General features: G+C 53.4%; 1 protein-coding gene across 5 annotated transcripts in view; it reads left to right on the top strand.

Annotated features, from left to right (window-relative positions):
- The window catches only part of HM13 (histocompatibility minor 13), a 44,816-nt gene extending 27,789 nt beyond the window's left edge, over nt 1-17,027 (top strand). For 2 of the 5 annotated variants that reach the window (XR_007498885.1, XR_007498884.1), the window contains 9 exons: nt 1,217-1,302; nt 1,380-1,505; nt 2,020-2,077; nt 4,250-4,333; nt 7,324-7,360; nt 9,098-9,200; nt 14,349-14,434; nt 15,716-15,918; nt 16,619-17,027. Coding sequence is in view for 3 of the 5 variants with exons in the window: in XM_049779283.1 (XP_049635240.1) it covers nt 1,217-1,302; nt 1,380-1,505; nt 2,020-2,077; nt 4,250-4,333; nt 7,324-7,360; nt 9,098-9,200; nt 14,349-14,434; nt 15,716-15,862; nt 16,619-16,718 (827 nt within the window). In the remaining 2 variants the exon portion in view is untranslated. The remainder of the gene's footprint in view (nt 1-1,216; nt 1,303-1,379; nt 1,506-2,019; nt 2,078-4,249; nt 4,334-7,323; nt 7,361-9,097; nt 9,201-14,348; nt 14,435-15,715; nt 15,919-16,618) is intronic. The other 3 variants (XM_049779282.1, XM_049779281.1, XM_049779283.1) reach the window with 2 other exon arrangements.
- Nucleotides 17,028-19,284: the final 2,257 nt, after the last annotated feature.

Raw genomic sequence — 19,284 nt, 5'->3', positions numbered from 1 at the left:
GTCACTCCAGCCCCTCGTTGTCCAGATGTCAAATGGCACCTCCCATGCACAACTCATGTTGCTAAATAATATTTTCTATTTTAATGGGGGAAAATCACAGTGTCAAAAGTATATGCCTTTGGCAATAAGTTTGAAATGTATTTCTGGTAAGCATCAATAAGCATTTGATTAAATAGGCTTGTTTTTATTTTTTGTTTTTTTTGTGTGTGTGTGTTTTGCTTTTTACTAAAAAAAAACCTGTGATTTTTTTTTTTTTTGGCTCTTTCTTTGGGTGCCAGCTGGGTTCTGCAATTTTGTATGATGACTACACTTGAACAGAGTCTTTGGGGTCCCCATTCCCTCTGTCTGGCGTTCTGCCACACACAGGTCTTCGAGAGCCCTCACTGGCAGTCCAGCCAACCGAATGGTGGTGCAGGTGTATTGTAGGTCCACTTGGCCCCAAGGAAATGCAGAAACTGTGGTCCTGAACTAACTTGTGTCCCCTTCAGAAATCATTAGCGTTCTGTTTGCCCAAAGGAGAGACCAGACTGGTGCCAAGGGCTCAAGAGATAGCACAGCAAGTAGTGCGTTTGTTTGTACATGGCTAGCCAGGGTTTGATCCCCAGCACCCCATGCTGTCCCCTGATCACCTCCAGGAGTGACCCCTAAACACATCCAGGAGTAAGCCTAGAGCGCAGCCAGGTGTGGCCAACAAAAGCAAAAGTGCTGCCAGGCAGCAACCTCAATGTCCCAGAATCAGAGAAGTACCTGGCTTCAGGCCCGGCCCACGGCCTCCTCACCTGGCTCCTTCCCGGGACACTGGGAAGCAGCCAAGAGCTGAGCGTGCCCCCCTCAAAACTCCCTCAGGAGCAGCCGTGGTGCCCTCCTCTCTTCCACACCTCCTCTTTCTCAGCACTTGGCACCCTCCCTCCTCTGCTCCCCTCCTGGTGCATACAGACTCCAGAGGTGCCGCACTGGATTCTGACTGCATCAGGCAATTCAGGTTTCCCCCTAGTTTCGCCTTCACAGATGAAGAAACTGCCTCCCCTGGTCACTGAGTCAGCCCTGATTTGGGCACATCCTCTGTGATAGGATAGGGGCTGAGCTTGCTCCATGAGCACTTCAGCTAGTGGCCTCCAGCAGTACCCATGCCAGGCCCTCCTCCATCCCGGGGCTGATGGGTGGAAGGGAGGGATGGCCCCGCCGGGGAGTGAACTTACCCAGCCTCTCTGCCCAGAGATCATCAATTACGAGTTCGACACCAAGGACCTGGTGTGCCTGGGCCTGAGCAGCATCGTGGGCATCTGGTACCTGCTGAGAAAGGTGAGGAGTGGGCCGGGGCCCAGGTGAGAGCGGACTGGGATGGGCGCAGATGACAGTCTCACTGCCGTCTTCCCTAGCATTGGATTGCCAACAACCTCTTTGGACTGGCCTTCTCCCTCAATGGGGTGGAACTCCTGCATCTCAACAACGTCAGCACCGGCTGCATCCTCCTCGGCGGCCTCTTCATCTACGATGTGTTCTGGGTGAGTCTGGGTGCTCCCCACTTCCTCCTTGGTGGTCCCAGGGTGGGTCCTCAAACCAGGTCCCTTGATCTCTGCCCTCAATCCTACGGGGGGCTCCCAGCAGGAGTTTCCCTACATCCTGTATCTCCACACCAGACCTAGAGCAGGTGGCAGGTGTGAGCCATGAGGCAGCAGTCCCGGGGTGGAGTGAAGTGTGGGGCAGGGAGCAGAGGTTCACCCTCCCTGTCTTCTGTCTGGGGTGAGAGCACTCTTGAGTTGAGTAAGTCTCTCTGAGGCAGAACTGAACCCTCAACAGACACATAGTCTCCTCTCAGACCTGTAGAGTGCCCTTCTCTGCTCCCCAGGATCCAGAATCACCTGAACAGTATGGGTGGCCCAGAATCTCCACATCATCTCTTCCCCGGAGCTCACTCACCCTGACAAGCCCTCCGTCTCCCTGAGGTCCCAGAGGTGGTACAAGAAGAAGCCCAGTGCCCACCCTGCCCTGGCCTAACACGTTCTCTTCCACTTCCAGGTGTTTGGGACCAACGTGATGGTGACAGTCGCCAAGTCCTTTGAGGCACCTATAAAATGTGAGTGACCACTTCACCATGCTTGGCCTCCAGGTCTCCATCTTGCTCAAAGCTCTCCCTTAACTCTTCTGCTTTAAGCTAGCCTGCATGGCCAGCCTGCTTCCTCCTCAGTGGTCCCTGTGTCCATAGGCAGCCACTCCACTCAGGCCCCAACCAGCACTGTGAAGTGGTCCCAGTGCAGCCTGTCATGGGGCGAGCTAGAAAGGAGCCATCCTTTCCAGAGGGGGCGTCTGGCCCTTCACCTGGCAGGCAGGAGGTAGTAACTAGAAATTCCCCTCTTCATACCAGGAGCACCTAGCTCCCCCGCTGCCCTGCTCTGGGTCTTCCTGTGGCCACTATTTCCAGGAATCAGAAATCCCAATCCTCACAGCACACACCAACTGGGGTATCTCAGCATGAACCCAGTGTCACCAGGAGCCCAGGTGTCCACACACTCATAACCCCATCAGGAGGCAGAAAGGGAGAATCTGGTCTTTGATCAGAGGAGGAAGTTTCTCCCCACCAAAGCCCCTGCCAGACCCTACCCTGTCGTTGGGCAATGGAGTTTACGCTATGGTCTTAGTAGAGAACTCTGAGATTCATGCAGATCTTGAACCTGATACCTGGTGATGGGCAGAATCATGGGAGTTTGATGTCAGGAATGGGATGTCCAGGAAGGGATCACCAAGGGGAGCACAGACTCAGGTGTGGCTAGTCTTGCACTGCACAGGCAGGACCTTAGAGCCCTGCAGAAGGACTCAGGGCCACAGCCCCTCCAGAGTGTGCTTGCAGCTCAACTTTCTACCTCTGAGGAGCTGCCCTGCCCACACCTATGATTAGAGTGGGAAAGAAGGCAGGAAGTAAACCACTAACAAGCATGTAGAATCGTTAAAGCTCCCCCAGGATCAGGATTGAGGCTGTTGTACTCAGTTTGACAGGTGAACAACCTAAGGCACAGAGTAAAGAACCTGTGCAGATAGGGCCAGAGAGATAGCATGGAGGTAAGGCGTTTGCCTTGCATGCAGGCCGGTGGTTCGAATCCCGGCGTCCCATATGTCCTGCCAGGAGCGATTTCTAAGCTCAGAACCAGGAGTAACCCCTGAGCGATGCCAGGTGTAACCCAAAAACCAAAAAAAAAAAACAAAAACAAAAACAAAAAAACCTGTGCAGAGCCACAGAAAGCCTGAAACCCTTGAGCGAAACCTTCACTCCTCTGCTCCCAAGGTCTTATACATGAAACTACCATATTTTCCAGCATATAAGACGACTTTTGAAACAAAAGTCAACCAAAAATTGGGGGTTGTCTTATACGCCGAGTATATCCCGAAAAATGTTTCAATATGCCGCTAAACGAAAATTGTCTGAATATTGCCACAAAACGAATTTTCCAACTCGATCCTGCACCAATCACTGCAAGGCTGCTTGGACTGCCTCTCTAACTCAGCCAATCCAAGCAGGCTTTTAATGCATGCAAATTAGACAATGTTCTGGACCCGAATCTACACTGTAAAAAGCCTGCTCAGTTTGGCCAGAGTCAGAGAGGAAGTCTATTCCAGTTAACCTTTGGACCTTTGCTTGTGATTGGCTCACTGTGGTACATACAGTTGCAGCACAGGAACATTCTGTCTGATACAGCAAATATAGGCCTATACCTATGTTTTAACTGCAAAATTAGGGGATCGTCTTATACACTGGCAAATACAGTAAGTAGATTCAGAGACATTTCTCTCCATCAGCAAACCCAAACATGTCCACCAGTAGGGCTTCTGAGGGAGGATTTTAAATAAGGAATTTGCATGTGACCTTTTCTTCCATGGTGGGTCCAGAAAGAAGCTAGGCTCCCCTCAGACCCGGGAGAGAGGCCATTCTCTATCTGAACCCCATTCTGGTGAGATGAAGAATCAGTGTTACAAGGCCGCTTTCTCATTTACTCCAAGCATTATGTTTGGTCCTAGCAAACATGTCCATTGCTAGAAGGTGCAGTGATAAAAATTACAGCTTGATAGTGGCACTCAGCTGTGACCGCAATCCTGGATCCTTCTAACCGTCTATACTTCAGGTGTAGGCTCTGCCCCAGAGCCTATCCACCTCTCCTTGCCTCCCCATCCCCCATCTAGAAATAGAGGTGTGGTCGATGCATCCAACAGTGGGGCAGGCTGGGTCAACTTCTCACACCCTTTCCTTCCTGTGCAGTGGTGTTTCCCCAGGACCTTTTGGAGAAGGGCCTGGATGCTGATAACTTTGCTATGCTGGGACTCGGAGACATCGTCATTCCAGGTGACTGGCCTGGGCTGGGCTGGGCTTGAGAAGAAAGGGGTTTTGGGTCATGTTATTCCTTGCTGGAAATGCTGCCGTCCCTGTGCAGAAGGGAAATAGGAAAAGATTAAGCTGGGTGATTCCAGACCGTTGGCTCCCCACAGAGTTTGGTGACAAAGTCCTAGGCAAGTGATGGGCCCCCTCAGCTGGACACTGGAGGGACAATGTTAAGGCCAACAGTCCCCAAGATTCTGATGTCTTTGAATGTAGGTTGCAGCTGTATAATCCACCAGAAGGACTGAAAAGCATGTTCTGTGGCAGTCTTGAGCACACCTGAGCCACACTCACACACCGGCCCTCCCAGTCTGTTCAAGCAAGTGCTAGAGCCATGAGCACCGAAGCCCCCCTACCAGGTGGACCCCAGAGCACAGGCCTGTGTGTGGGCTCCAGGTGGCGGTATGGGCAGAGGGACCATGGCACTCCCCGACTCCTCACCACATCCCACCTTGCAACCTTTATCTCCATGTGGCACTCGGATGTTTGACTAAGTCAGGGACCTTTGGGTTGAGCCCAGTCATTTGGAATACATCCTGGGAGGCTGAGGCCTTGCCTCTTCCTGGAGCACCAGCAGCCTGACCCACCAGTCAACATTGTAGGCCAACATTGTAGCCCACCCAGGTGGCTGAGACTTCAAGGCACTGTGTCTGCAGATGTGGGTTTGGTGTCAAGCCAGCAACCCTACAGAGGCCCATCTAGTCTCCTGGTCCCAGAGACTCAGAATCAGGCTGGAAGCTCCCCTTGGGGCCTGCTTTAAAGAACGTTCAGAGGCGTAGAGATAGTATATGAGTTTAGGTGCTTGCCTTGCTCCCATTCTTTCTCATTTGATCCCCCACACCCCATTATGGTTCCCTGAAAGCCACATGAGTGGAGCCAGAAGTAACCATGAGGACCACAAAGAGAAAAAGAACAAAACAAATTTAAAGTGACTTATTTTCCAATGTGCGAAGTCAGGGCAGTCTTGCTCGTGACCAGAGAGAGAGAATAGGCACTAGTGTTCTGTGTATAGGGATGAAGCTGGGCCTGGAGAGATAGCACAGCGGCGTTTGCCTTGCAAAAAAAGCCGATCCAGGACCAAAGGTGGTTGGTTCGAATCCCGGTATCCCATATGGTCCCCCGTGCCTGCCAGGAGCTATTTCTGAGCAGACAGCCAGGAGTAACCCCTGAGCATCGCCGGGTGTGGTCCAAAAACCAAAAAAAAAAAAAAAAAAGGGGGGGGGGGGAATGAAGCTAACTTTCTCTCAGAGAAACAAAAGTGCAAGGACTCAGGTGAACTTGCACACGGGTGAGCCAGATTGGGTCTGTGCAGGAAGAGTTCTGTCTATAGCACTGGCAACCCTGTGAAGGTATCTGAGAGTGGGAGACAGGGCACAGGGGGTTCTTTATGGATTGGACCCATATCAGCCTACTCAGGGCCTCTGCCAGCTCTGTGCTCAGGAGTCCCTCAAGTTCCTCCAGAAGTAAGTCCCAGAGTAGCACCTGGTATGACCAAAAAAAGAAGAAAAAATTTTGAGTTCCAGAAAGCCTTTGGCCCTCTCCACACAGGCTTGCCCAGTGTCCTTGTGAATTGTAGTCTGGGCTTTAGGCAGCATGGAACATGTCTCCCTCCATACCTCAAAAATCTCGGCCTCTTCGCAGCTGTAGCAGATGTAAGGTGACTGGGGTGTGGGCTTTGTGTGCAGGACCACATGCTCCATGGAACTGGTCAGAACCCTGCTCCCTGGTTGGTTGGAGAATCCAGCCACCAGGGCCACCACCACTGGTTTCTTTCCAGAAAGGCAGAGCTTCCACCCTCCACCTACCATTCATTCCCATCATTCCCAGCCTTCGCAGCACAGTGGCTGCAACTAATCAGGTGTTGCCACGCCAGCTGTTTTGAATTTTTATATTTTTGAAGTAGTAGGTTTTCCACTAAATGAGAATTAATTAGCCTTCTCTCTGTCTAGCCCTAGATTAGGCAGATAGTGGTGGTATCTTGGAGACTCTGGGGAATTGTGTCAGTAGGGTGCTTGCTTACCACAACCAACCTGGATTCAACCCCCGAGACGTCCCATATGGTTCCCCCAAGCATTGCCCGGAGTAATTCCTGAAAGCCAGGAGTAACTCCTGAGCATTGCCTGTGTGACCTCTCCACCCTGAAAAAAAAAATCTAGAGATCAGGAATTAATACAGTAGGTAGGACACTTTTCTTGGACGTGACCAGTCTGTGTTTATCCCTGGCATTTCACATGAATCCTTGAGTCCTAACCAGGAGTAAGCCCTGAGCACAAATAGGTGTGACCCAAAAGTAAAAGGTCCAAAACAGAATAAAACTTTTTCCGGAATGCTTCTGCTGAGAATTCTCCCCACCCTCTGAGGAACGGCTCCTCCTTCCTCCTCTGCCCACTTCCCCCAGCCCTGCCCTTGTGGTTTCCTGAGAAGTCCATGGTGCAGGAAGCTCTGTGCCCTCACAGTGATCATGCCTCTGTGCAATCAGCCACCATGCCCCTTCCCTTTTGGCTGGGCTCCAGGACAGTAGCTGTGTGTAGACAGGCCAGGGATGCACATCCCAATGCTGTGTAAGCCTCAAAGGATCCAGAGGACCCAAACCTGGTCTCAGGTGACCTGAGAGTAGAGAGATGGGATTTCTGCAGGTACTTGGCAGCATCAGTCGCCCCTTTAGCCTGTGACCATGATTCCACAACTGGACATATACATTTGAGGTAGTTAGGTCATACTTGGCGGTGCTCAAGGCTTATTCCTGCTTTTGCACTCAGGGGTCACTTCTGGTTGGCCTTGGGGAACCATCCACAGTACCAGAAATTGAACTCAGATCAGCAGTGTCTCTTGACACTTCTGACTCGGCATACTGGCTAGGGACCCAGTTACCTACCTACTGGTTCCCTCTTGTTCCTCCCAGCCCACCCAAGGCCCTGGCTTTCTGCTATCCTCTCATGCGCACTCTCTCCCTGCAGGAATCTTTATCGCCTTGTTGCTGCGTTTTGACATCAGGTAAGCAGGCTCAGAACTCTGACCCTCAGCTCCCCTCACACACACACACACACACACACACACACACACAGCCTCAGAACTCTGACCCTTAGCTACACACACACACACACACACACACACACACACACACACACACACACACACACACACACACACACACACACACACACACACACACACACACACACGAGAAGCCCCAAGCCCCAGGCAAGGGCTCCAGACCTGCCCTCCCAGACCTCCACTCCCACAGCAGCCAGAATAATGTTGATTTTATCTGCATGTTGCTCTTGGAGGTTCAGAGTGTTCCGGGGAGAGACTAGGCTCTTTAAGCCCACAAGAAGGGCCCAGTGGTGTTCTCTCCCTTGCAAACCTGACCTTTCTGAGCTCGGGAGCATTATTGCATTGCTTCTCCAGAGCTCCTAGCTCCACCCACCAAGAAAAGCTGGATTGTGTGCTTGGTTGAAGGTCCTGTTGTGGTAGGGAGAGATCTAGAGGCAGCCAGACCCCCAGTTTGCCTGTTTCCTAGCCCCACTGTCTTGGCCCACTTCTTTGTCTCACCATAGAAAGTGAGCACCACAAGGGAGAAAAGGGAGCCATCCAGCTCAGACCTGCAATTTGGACATAGGGAAAGTGTCCCAGTGTTTTTAATTGGGCGGGGGGAGATGCTTGCTTAGTCTCCTTGTGAAACCAGGGCCAGAGGGATAGCATGGAGGTAGGGTGTTTGCCTTGCATGCAAAAGGACAGTAGTTTGAATCTCAGCATCCCATACGGTCCCCCGAGCCTGTCAGGAGCAATTTCTGATCATAGAGACAGGAGTAGCCCCTGAGTGCTGCCAGGTGTGACCCAAAAAAAAAGAAGAAGAAACCAGATCGTCTGCCAGACTGAGCTCCAGCATGCCTGGCAGCTCAGCTCTGCCCACTCGAACCCCACCCTTACTCATGGAGTCACTTGGGGACTTCAGTCACCCAGACCCTCTTTTCCCCCACTTGTACAGAGGTGAGACGAAGGGACTATCACAGGTCCCGAGTCTTGCTGGTTAGGCAGGTTCTGGCATGTGCTTGCCTCTTGGGTAGCTCTGCCTAGCAGAGCTGTTTCTGGATCCCTGTGGCTTCCCAAAGGAATCTGGATCCCAAAGGCTTCTCAGACATAGCCTGGGCAAGGAGAGGAGAGGTCCACTTTAGAGGGCTTCCTGGTGCTGGCGAGGCAGAGGAAAATGGTTTTAGGGCCAGACCAGTGTTGTTGTACTGTGATGAAGCAGCGCCCCTGGAGGCCTCCGATGTGTCCTGGATTCACACCTTGCAGTCATCCACTTCTGAGTGTAGCTGTTTCAGGTCTCAGAGCCTGACCCACCAATATCATCCTCACCTGACGTTTTCAAAATGCAGATTTCTTGGACCTTGCTCTAGATCTGTTAGAGTCCCTAGAACCCAGAATTTCTTTTTCTTTTCTCTAATGCCTTCTTGGTGATTTTTCATGAGCACTCTTGGTCAGGGGGCTTGTTGTTTGTGTTTTAAGCTGTTTGATATTCACAACCACCAGTGAGATAGTTCATGGTTTTTCCATTTTGCCCATAAGTAAACAGGGAGGAAGTGAGACATGATAGATCTAAAGACAATTGGGGGCTACCCCAGGACCGCCCAACCTACCTCCAGACTTCTGGAGTCCTTGCTGCACTCCAGGTTGTTGCTGCTCCAGTACTGACTTGCACCCTTCCTCTCTCTCCTCCCCCACCCCAAGCTTAAAGAAGAACACCCACACCTACTTCTACACCAGCTTTGCTGCCTACATCTTTGGCCTGGGCCTTACCATCTTCATCATGCACATCTTCAAGCATGCCCAGGTGAGCATGGTGGAACTCACTGAGGTGTGGGGGGTAGAGGTGCGGAGGTTCACTGCAGGTGACAGGAACTTGCAGAGCACTTACCTGTCACATCCACAAGAAAAGCTGGGTCAGAGTAAGCACATCCATGATGTCTTGGAATTTCCTTTTTGTTACAGGTGACTGCCACTGCATTGGGTAGCACATGTACATGGGAGGGGAGGGGACATTGGCTATGTTTATTGCTGCTTTATCATGAGCATAAGACCTTTTCTAGAACCTATAGCAGATTTTTGCCTACACCTCATGGGCCAGATTAGTGTCTCCTGGCCATAGAGGCAATGGGTCTGGGAAGGACAATGAAGAAAGGGTTTTGAGTGGGAGTTGGATTTTTCAACCCATGCCAACCTGTCTTCGCCAGATGAGTGAGAGTATTATGGTCCACTACCCCTTCCCCCACAATTGGCCATGCTCTGTCACCTTCCTCCCACATGGAGTTCTAGACTGACACAGTGAACCATAGTGGGGTCAGCCTTGGGAGCTGCCAACATGGCCTGGAGAGGGGAAACTGGGACAACAAAGGCAGAGCTGGCTTTACTGGAAATAATAGAATCCATGGGACTGGACTGGAGCACAGATTCTACATGCAGGAACCCCTGATTCAGTTCCCAGCTCCACCAAGAGTGCCAACTCCCTCAAAAATGCAAGAGTATGGCTGAAGCGATAGAACAGCAGATAGGGCATTTGCCTTGCACAAGGTCGAACCAGGTTCTATCCCATTAATCCCATGTGAGCCTGCCAGGACTAATTTCTGAGTGCTAATGGACGTGATCCAAAACAAACAAACAAACAAAATGGAACAGTAAAAGAAAAAAAGGCACAGTATTGGGACCTGAGAGAGAATAGCCTTGCACGCTGCTGACCAGAGTTTTTTTTTGTTTGTTTGTTTTGTGTGTGTGTGTGTGTGTGTGTGTAGTTTTTGGGTACACCCGGCAGTGCTCAGGGGTTATTCCTGGCTCCAGGCTCAGAAATTGCTCCTGGCAGGCACGGGGGACTATATGGGGTGCCGGGATTTGAATTGATGACCTTCTGCATGAAAGGCAAAAGCCTTACCTCCATGCTATCTCTCCGGCCCCCTGCTGATCAGAGTTTGATCCAAGCTTTTCGAATGGTCCCCCAAGTCTACTAGAAGTGATTCCTGAATGCAGAGTTGTGAGTAACCCCTGAGCATCACAGATATGCCCCTCCCTCAAAGAAATTGATAAAAGATAGTCTTTCCCAGGGTCAGGCTCTGCTCAGTCCTTTAGAGGGGCCTTGTGAGGAAATGGCTTTTGAGTTCAGGTGCCACGTGCAAGTGTGTGGTGGGACCAGGGCCTGTGCCTTCATCATGTAAAAACCATGCCCACAGTCTGGACCCGTTGGCTCTTGGGAAGGCAGTGTGGAAGGGAGGGGATAGGGAAAGAGGCAGGAGTCCTGATGGGAGTCCAGAGTCTACCCTCTGCTCACTGGGCTGTGGAAAAAGTTGTATCGGCATTCCTCACTAATCAGCAAAAAAATGGAGGGGGGGCGGGTCCAGAGAGAGAAGGAAACCAGGGGTAAGCCAAGTGTTTACCTTACAGTCATTTCCACTAATTCTGGTTCAAATAATCCCAGACACTGCATACACTACATTTCCTGAGCAACACCAGGGGTTGCTCCTGAGCACAGACCAACAACAGCCCCTGAGGTCTGCTGGGTGTGACCCAAAAACCAGAGAACAAGAAGTAGTAATCACTGGGGCCCAGAGATAGCACAGCAGTAGGGCGTTTGCCTTGCATGCAGCCGATCAAGGATGGATGGTGATTCGAATCCCGGGATCCCATATGGTCCCCTGAGCCTGCCAGGAGCGATTTCTGAGCACAGAGCCAGGAGTAGCCCTTGAGCACCGATGGGCCTGACCCAAAAACAAAAAAAGAAACAGTAAACACTGGACTTGCATTGATGTGCTCAGGACCATGCATGGCCCTGGTGGTAGTATTCAAGTACCCTTTTCCCCCCTCCTCACACCTTCCCCTGGGATTCCTTTCAGTTCATCACTGGGGCTGCTTGCTGAACAGCTTGCTGTGTGCCAGGCACTCTGCTAAATGCTTTTGCTCATCAACTCATTCAGTCCTTAGAATATGTATACATCCATAGTATCTACAAAATGGGTATTTAAGAAGGGGAGGAGGGTTGGGGATATTGAGTTTTGGGGCCAGCCCCAGTGGTGCATGGGGGCTTCTCCCAGCTTGGGTTTTGCTTCTAGTGGATCTCAGAGGGCCACGTGGTACCAGGGATTAAACCAATGACTCCTGCATGTCAAGTACCCTGTCCAGCACATTGAACCCTCCCTCGAACTAGTACTTTTTAATAGAAGATCCAAGGTCCATTTGCCTGTAAACGGAAAAGAACAGCAGCCAGTGGGAAGTCGCCTTGCCTTTAACCTGCTTCCAGAAGTCAGAGGGTTTTTGTACCTGATAGTGTCCTGCTTTTAGCCTGGAGTAGAGTAGGATCTCTGACTTGGAATGGGGGCCAGTCCAAAAGCCTCATCCCTTTGTCCGAGCCAAGAGTCATTCCCCTGGTTACCACCAGGTGGCAGACTTGCCTTGGTCCCAAGCTAGACTCCAGGAGGCTGAGGAGAGAGATGGTCCCTTCTTGCTGGGGAAACTAGCCCAGATAGGACCGACTCCTCCAGGACACAACAGCCATCCAGCTGAGCACTGGCTGGAGCCCCCAACTCCTGAGGTATGTGTCCTTCTCTGAAGCTCTTCCCAGTCTTCAGCATAGACAGTTCCTGAGAATTGTTCCATTGTTTCCTTTTCCCTCTCCCAGTGCCAGCAGTTGCCTGGTAGGGATCACCTCTCCCCATGTGGTCCTCAGCCTCTATGGAAAGCCCCACCTACAAGTGGACTTAGAGAAGATTGAGTTCATCATGGTACAGGGAGAGACGGAAGTGCTTTATCCAAGGTCACACAGAGCCGGGCAGATGCAACCTGGGGGTCCCTGGCCCCCTTCTTTTGGGGAGACCTTTGCTAATACCTTGAGAGCAAAGAGAATTACAGGCTTGGCTCCTCCCCATTCTGGGGTTAGCCCACATCTCTACCTGCGATGTCTAATCAGGTGCTTCCCTATGGAGACGCCTCATGGTCTCTCTTGAATGTTTTCTCTCTCTCCTCTCTCCTCTCTCCTCTCTCCTCCCTCCTCTCTCGTCTCTCTGTCTCTCAACATCTAAATAAAATGATTTTACTTCAGGGCTAGAGATAGTACAGTACGGCCAGGGCACTTACCTCACATGGTATGGCCCCCCAGCACCACCAGGAGTGACCCCTGAGCACAGAATCGGGATGACCCTTGAGCACTGCCAGGTGTGGCCCAACAGACCAAAGTTTTGCTACACTAATAAAGGAAAGAAAAAACCCACAAAGACCAGGCTTTATCCTGTGACAATAGTGGACTCCTGAAGGAGCCCCCTGGGTGGCCGGTGAGGCTGCCCTGAGGGGGGCTAACCCTTGCCCCCCTCCCCCTGGAAAGCCCTCTCTTTTGCCAGCATGGCCGCAGTGAAGAAAACATGCTGGACTTAGCGATCAAGGAGCCTGCACGCACATCCTGGCCGGCTGTGTGACTTAGGGCAGAAACTTTCCCTCCTCTGGTCCTCAGTCTCTTCATCTATGAAATGGGTATGAGGAGATCTACTTTAAAGAAATATCGCTTACTACGTTTGTGTTTGTTCCATTTTCTACTTCATTAATATCTGCTTCTGCCTTCATTTGTTTCTTTTTCTTGAGTTTTTGTTTTTGTTTGGTTTTTTGGTTTTTGGTTTTTTTTTTTTTTGGTTGATTGGTTTTATTTTTGGTTTCTAAACTTTTTCTGGCTTAATCTTGACTTGGAAGCTTAGACTGCTTGCTTTGCTCTTTTCTAGTAGATGCTCTAAAGGTTGTACATTTTGCTCTGAGTCCTGCTTCAGCTGCTTCTGCCCAGTTTTGGTGTGGATCTGTGTCATTGTGAATGATGTGACTCTTGCCCCAGAGCCTAGCTCCTAGAGAAAGCCTAAAGCGATGTGAGGGGCTCGGCTACCCAACTATGAACCACTTTCCCATGCTCTGTGACCTTGGGCAGCTCATTTCCTCCTCTAGGAGCCTCCATCGCCTCTGAGAAATTGGGTTCCAAACCTCAGGACTGTAATCCATCTGAGGCCGGCAGAGGTGGTAGTGTTGGAGTCCAGCTCTCTAGGCAGGCATGCAGTGTCCTCTCCAAGATAGCCTTTGTGAGCCCCAACAATGAAGCCATTTGCTCAGAATTGGTTGGGAACATCAGCCTGAGACAGCAGAGGTGGTACTCATAGCCTGGCATGGCCACAGCTTAGGGGCACCTAACATGCAGGGCCTGAGCTGAGGGTACGAGAAGAGAAAGCCAGTGAAGGGTTCAAGCACCATGGCTAGGCGCCTGTGGTAGATGACAAGGTGACAGAGAAGGATTGGTTGGGTGATTTGGAGAAAGACCCAGGGCACTGCAGGCCATGGAAACACAGGGGATCCCAGGAATCCTGGGTGCCCCGGCCTGGTGCCCCCGTAGGAGAAGTCGCTTTCCAGTAACTGCGCCTGAGCTCAGGCCATCAGGTTTCCTTGTGTCCCTTGAGGGCTAGAATACCTGTCCCCTCCCCATAGTTTCCCTAAGGCCCAGTTTCCACCTTTGCTCGGACTGGCTGAGGGGGGCAGGGACTCACTGAAATCTTCCTTGGAGGTAATAAATGATATTCGTCCCCAGTGCTCTGCTTCGATCCCAGCATAGGCTCGGCCTGCATCAGACAGCGAATCCTGGCAGAGCCAACCCCAGGACAGGCCCCACCATGGGCTCCCCGAGGTCCATGTCAGCGCTGCGGCCGTAGCGCCCCTGGAGCAGACTTCTGGCTCCCACATAGGGACCAGGAGTCTCTTGAGCAAAGCTCCACTCAGGCGGGGAGTGACTTATGTGATTATTACCCACCTCCATGTTTCAGGTGGCTAGAATGCTACTGGGCAGGTTCCTGGGCACCCTGAAAGGACAGGGGGGCTCTGTATTCCTGAGAGGGTATGAGGAGCAGGATGCAGGGAGCCAGCCTGAGGTAAGTGACCTGCTCACCCTCCCTCACTCACCCTGTCCTTTCTTCCACAGCCAGCTCTGCTCTACCTGGTCCCGGCCTGCATCGGCTTTCCCGTCCTGGTGGCACTGGCCAAGGGGGAAGTGACGGAGATGTTCAGGTAAGGCAGGACAGGACCCCTTTCTGTCCGTCACACTGCATGGGGTTGCCTGGCTTTGGGGCAGCAGCTAGAACGATCTCTGGGCTGGGAGCCCCAAGCAGGCCAAGCTTCGGGGGCCTCTGTGCCTGCCGCCTGTGGTCCCGGATCCAGCAGGACCTGAAATGGGGCGGCTGACTACTCAGGATCCCAGCTGCCCCAGGTCCTCACCCTATTCTGCCACTGGTGATGTCAGGTCCTCCGTGTGAGTAAGAGGAAGAGGCGGGACCCCAGAGTGACAGAAAGCACCCAGATTTTAGGTCACACGTAGACCCATCTGCAATTCCCTCCACACATCTGCCTTCCCTGCCACCGCATGCACACCTGCCACGCCCCGTGCACAGCCTCGCCCCTGTCCCTGAGCCTGCGTGACTCTGACAGGTGCCTGCGCCCCAACACCCCCAGCCTCGCCTGCCAGGGGCCCAGAAATAGCTGCCAGCTGCAGTGGAAGCTGCCCACTCCGGGGCCTGCCACCCAGCTCCACCTGTCTGGCCCCCAGTTGTCCCTTCAAGGGCCTGCCAAGGTTTTCAGTGCACCTGGCTGCCTGCAGGGGAACCCATGACTCATCTCCCCCCCCCCCCCACCTGCCTCTGCCCTGCCCAGCCTGCCTGCAACTCCTAGTCTGGCCCTGAGCCCCAATTCCCGCAGACTCAGAGGCAAGGTTGGGGTGAACTTTGGGGCAGGGTGTGACCTTTCCCAGAGAACAGCACCTGCCCCCGCCTCTGGCCCCTTATCAGCTCTGGCTTTGAGTACCCTTGGCAGGGCTGTGGGCCCCCTTTCCCCTGCCTGCCCTCTATCGCGCCTGCGCTTGCCCTGCTTGTCTGCCCAAGGGGGTGGCAGATACACAGATTTCTTCTCTTTTTCTTCCGCCACTCGCCTTCTCCTCCTCTGGCTGTTCTGCTTTCTTCTTCATTTCTTCAGTCCTTCATTCCCTCATGGGCTCACCTTCCCAGAATCTCCTGACTTCAAGGGCATTGCTTTCAACCGGCAACCACTATCCAGGGCGGCCTATCACTCACCCACCCACCCCCGACATCTGTGCATCCACAGCCAATGTGGATGTCTGTGTTGGTCTGGGGAGTCACGTGGCCACATCCATACCCAGAGCACCCCACTCTGCACAGCTGCATGGGGTCCCTGTGGATGGTGTCTCCTCCCCACCCCAAGGCACAACTCTGCCCCTTCTCTGCCCTTTCCAGGCTCCTCTCCATCTCTTTGTTCTGTCTCTGTCTGTCTCTCACACAGCTACGAGTCCTCGGCGGAAATCCTGCCTCATACCCCGAGGCTCACCCACTTCCCCACAGTCTCGGGCTCCCCAGCCAGCCTGGCCGACTCCATGCAGCAGAAGCTGGCCGGCCCATACCGCCGGCGCCCGCACAGCCCCAGCGCCATGTAGTGCCCAGCGGGTGTCCGACTGCCCACTTCCCCCCACTGCCCAGAAGCCCAAGGTAGGGCAGACCCTCCCGCCTCCCAGATCCAGGAATGGGCAAGGGAGCGTTGCCAGGGGCGGGCAGCACAACCCTCTCCACCACCACCACCACCACCACCACCAGGCCTTCATTGTCCAGCTTGGGACGCCACTGGGTTCATGGGGCTCACAAGAGCGGATTCACATGCTGTTGCTCGCTGCTTATATATAACCTTGGGCACGTCACTTTCCTCTCCCCAGTTCTCTTTCTTCATCCCTAAGTGGGTACATTCTTGCCTCAGGGGGGTGATCTGGTGAGGAAATGTGCTGTTGGCCTTGGCTTGAACTCAGTTGCTCAATAAGTGGAGTCCCTAGTAAGAGGTAAGACAGGGTGTCCACCTTTGAGAGTGGTACCTTGCCACTTGCTGGAAGAGCCACCCCCTTCCCCTGCCTGGAACACTTTGACTGCCACCCCTGCCACGCCTTCTAGTGGAAGGTTCAGGAAATTTAGAGTTGCTCTGTGGCAACCTAAGCCCGCCCTCTCCTCCCCTCGCCGTTGCCCTGGCTGCCCTTTGGCAGCATCAAACTCAGAAGTTGGAGCCTCCTGTAAGGCAGGCAGTGAACCTTGCGCCGGCATTCCTGGGGAGCCAATAGGGGTTCCTGGGAGGGTAAACCAGCCTGGCAACAGGCAGCCACACCTCCTCTGAACCTAATGTGCTATTGTTTTGCTTTTCGGTCAGCTATGAGGAGTCAAATCCTAAGGATTCAGCAGCAATGACAGAATCCAAAGAGGGCATCGAGACATCATCATCACAGAGGCTGGAGAAGAAGGAGAAGTGACATGGTGGCATGGGACCCTCTGCAGCCCGGGCAGCCTGGCTGGACTGCAGCGCTTGAGCAGAGCCTGCAGGTGCAGGAGCCGATGCATGGGGCAAGCCTGCCCTTCTCTGGCCTGCCCTTGCCTCTCCACGCACCCTGCAAGCAAAGGAAGCCTCCTTCGGTCCCCACACCCCAGGTGCCAGGTGGGGAAAGTGGGTGTGCTTTTTAAGGGTTTTGTATTGCAGACTGAACTTTGCCTCCCATTAAAAACTCATTCCCTTCCCTCCTCCCCACGGGCCACTGTGCTCCTGGAGGGCTTTACTGCACCCAGCATTTTGTGTTGGATTTCTGGATCTTCCCTTTCCCCAGAAACTTTTCTGTCAGCTCCTTCCTGAGGACTCTGGACTCATACTGTCTGGGGGTGAGGCGGTGACCTCTGGGTCCATCTACCCTCCAAGGTTCTGAACCCAGCATGTACCAGTCAGTCAACTCAGCAGCCAAAGGACATCCTCTGGCCCTCCCCCCACACTGTCCAGCCTTCTCACCTGCATCCCGACTGCAAGGGGCAACAAGCATGGTGGACTGGTGCCAAAAGGGGCCAGACTTTGCCCCCGCCAGAGACATGGAGTGGGAGCAATGGGACACTGACCTGGCTCCACGGGATGGACACTATACAGCCAAAAAGACAGATAGGGCCTCATCGCCCCAAGAAGCTTCGATTTATTCCCAGGCTGGTAGGAACAACTTCTGTGGTCTCACATCGGCAGGAACTTGCTGGATTAGAGATTTCCTGCAGACTAAAGCCCTGTCGCTTCCATTCTGCCCGTTGCCAGGGACCTCCCTAATACGACTCCTGCAAGGCCTGGAGGATCTTGATGTGGGGGTCACCCATCCCTGCAGGGACCAGGGGGCGTCTACAGGGGCCCCCTATATATGAGTAGCCAATCAAGTCTCAGCTCTGGCCATGCCACGGTCAGACTTTCCCCAGGGCAGACAGAACCCCTGGCCTGCAGGAGAACCCACTCTTCCCCAAGGACCAGGAGCAAGAACAGTCCTTACCAACCTTCCTGGCACAGGGTCATTAGGTTAAGAAACAGGTGAGAGGGCATGGCCTCAGGTTCAAGTCTCCAAACTCCAGCCCTCCCCTACCTAAGACCCAGGCTTGGAGGCTGAACGCTTCCAAGTTTGGATTGGCTGAAGGACAAGTAAGAGCAGAGAACCAAATGTCACCGGAATATTTTCTCTAGATATTGAGTTGTCCCCTGGACTAACTTGTAGGGTTCCATTGGATTCTGTGTTGGGGCTGCAAAGGTGCTAGCATCAATCCTGTTGTGCAAACTGTTGAGGCAGCTTGCCAGCAAACGTGGACTTCAAGAGAACCTCAGTTCCTTGTGGCTGTGCAGCTTCTCCCCAACCCCTAGGCCAGAGCCGCTCACTGACTGGTGCAGGACGCCTTTGAGCTAGGGCACATGAAGCCTGCCTTCTCTGGACCTGCGTGGGATTCCACAGAGGCAAGCAAGGGGAGGAACTCTGCACGCTTCTCCTGCACAGGAGCTTCGCGGGGCCCCACCTCTAGAGGGGAGGCCGTGTGGTCCTGGAAAAAGGCCCCTCTGAGGGCGGCAGATGGGGCAGGCGGCCCAGGGCCCACAAAGACCTCATTGAGTCACCGCCGGCCCCCAGTGGAGCCTGAGGTGGCAGTGGCGCCGGGCGCCTGCCACCTAATGACCATCCTGGCTTGGCCAGATGTTCCACAGACCTCGGCAGCGGCCTTCCAGGGCCGGCACCACAGAGGCCACTCTAATTCCAATTAACCAGCTTCAGCTGAGCAAACAGCGGGCAGCGGTGGCCCGCCCAGGCGGTAGGCCCGGCCCGCAGAGCCTCCGAGTCTAGACTCCAGATGTGAGCCGCCACCACCAGAGTCCCACGGAAAAATGGCACCAGGCCGGGCACGGATTGGGCCTGCACGCCAGGGAGGCGGGGGTGGGCGGACGGGCCAGGCCCTGGGTGGGCCTGGTGCCAGTCTCGCCCCGGAGTGGGGGTGGATTCCTGGACAGCTGCCTCCAAACCCCCAAGTTCTGCCTCTGATTTATTTGGGGTCCTTTCAGACCACCACTACCCACCCGCCCCCCGCAGGCTTCCAGGGTTGCAGTAGGTGGGAGGGAGCCCCTGGGGCAAGGCAAGACAAGACCATTCGGGCAGAGAGCCCCAAAACATATTTCATTTGTATTTAACATGTGTCTAGCATTATGCTATGTATTTTAGAAACATTTAATAGTTGTAACAGCCCTGTGAGGCAGGAAACCTCCGTTTTTCGTCGTGTTTTTTTTTTTCTTTTCTTTTTTACTTACAAAGGAAACAAGTAGAGACTAGTCGAATGGGAGGATCTGAACCCGGTTTCTGGGGTGCCTCTCTTGGGCAGGGGATGTGGTGTGGTGTCATGGCATCTGACCAACAGTAGGTAGGGCTAAGAGCCTAGTTTGGTGGGGGGAAGCCCAGAGGGGTCCCTCCCCTCCGGATCACCCATGTCCTGCGGGGTCACACGCACGAAGGGCGGCCTCCAGCTCCCCTCCCCGGGTCTTGTCGGGGG

The sequence above is a fragment of the Suncus etruscus genome, chromosome 9, assembly GCF_024139225.1.
Source record: "Suncus etruscus isolate mSunEtr1 chromosome 9, mSunEtr1.pri.cur, whole genome shotgun sequence".
Taxonomy (NCBI): Eukaryota; Metazoa; Chordata; class Mammalia; order Eulipotyphla; family Soricidae; genus Suncus; species Suncus etruscus.
The sequence above is the reverse complement of the archived record's forward strand: the minus strand, read 5'-3'. Positions and strand labels throughout refer to the sequence as shown.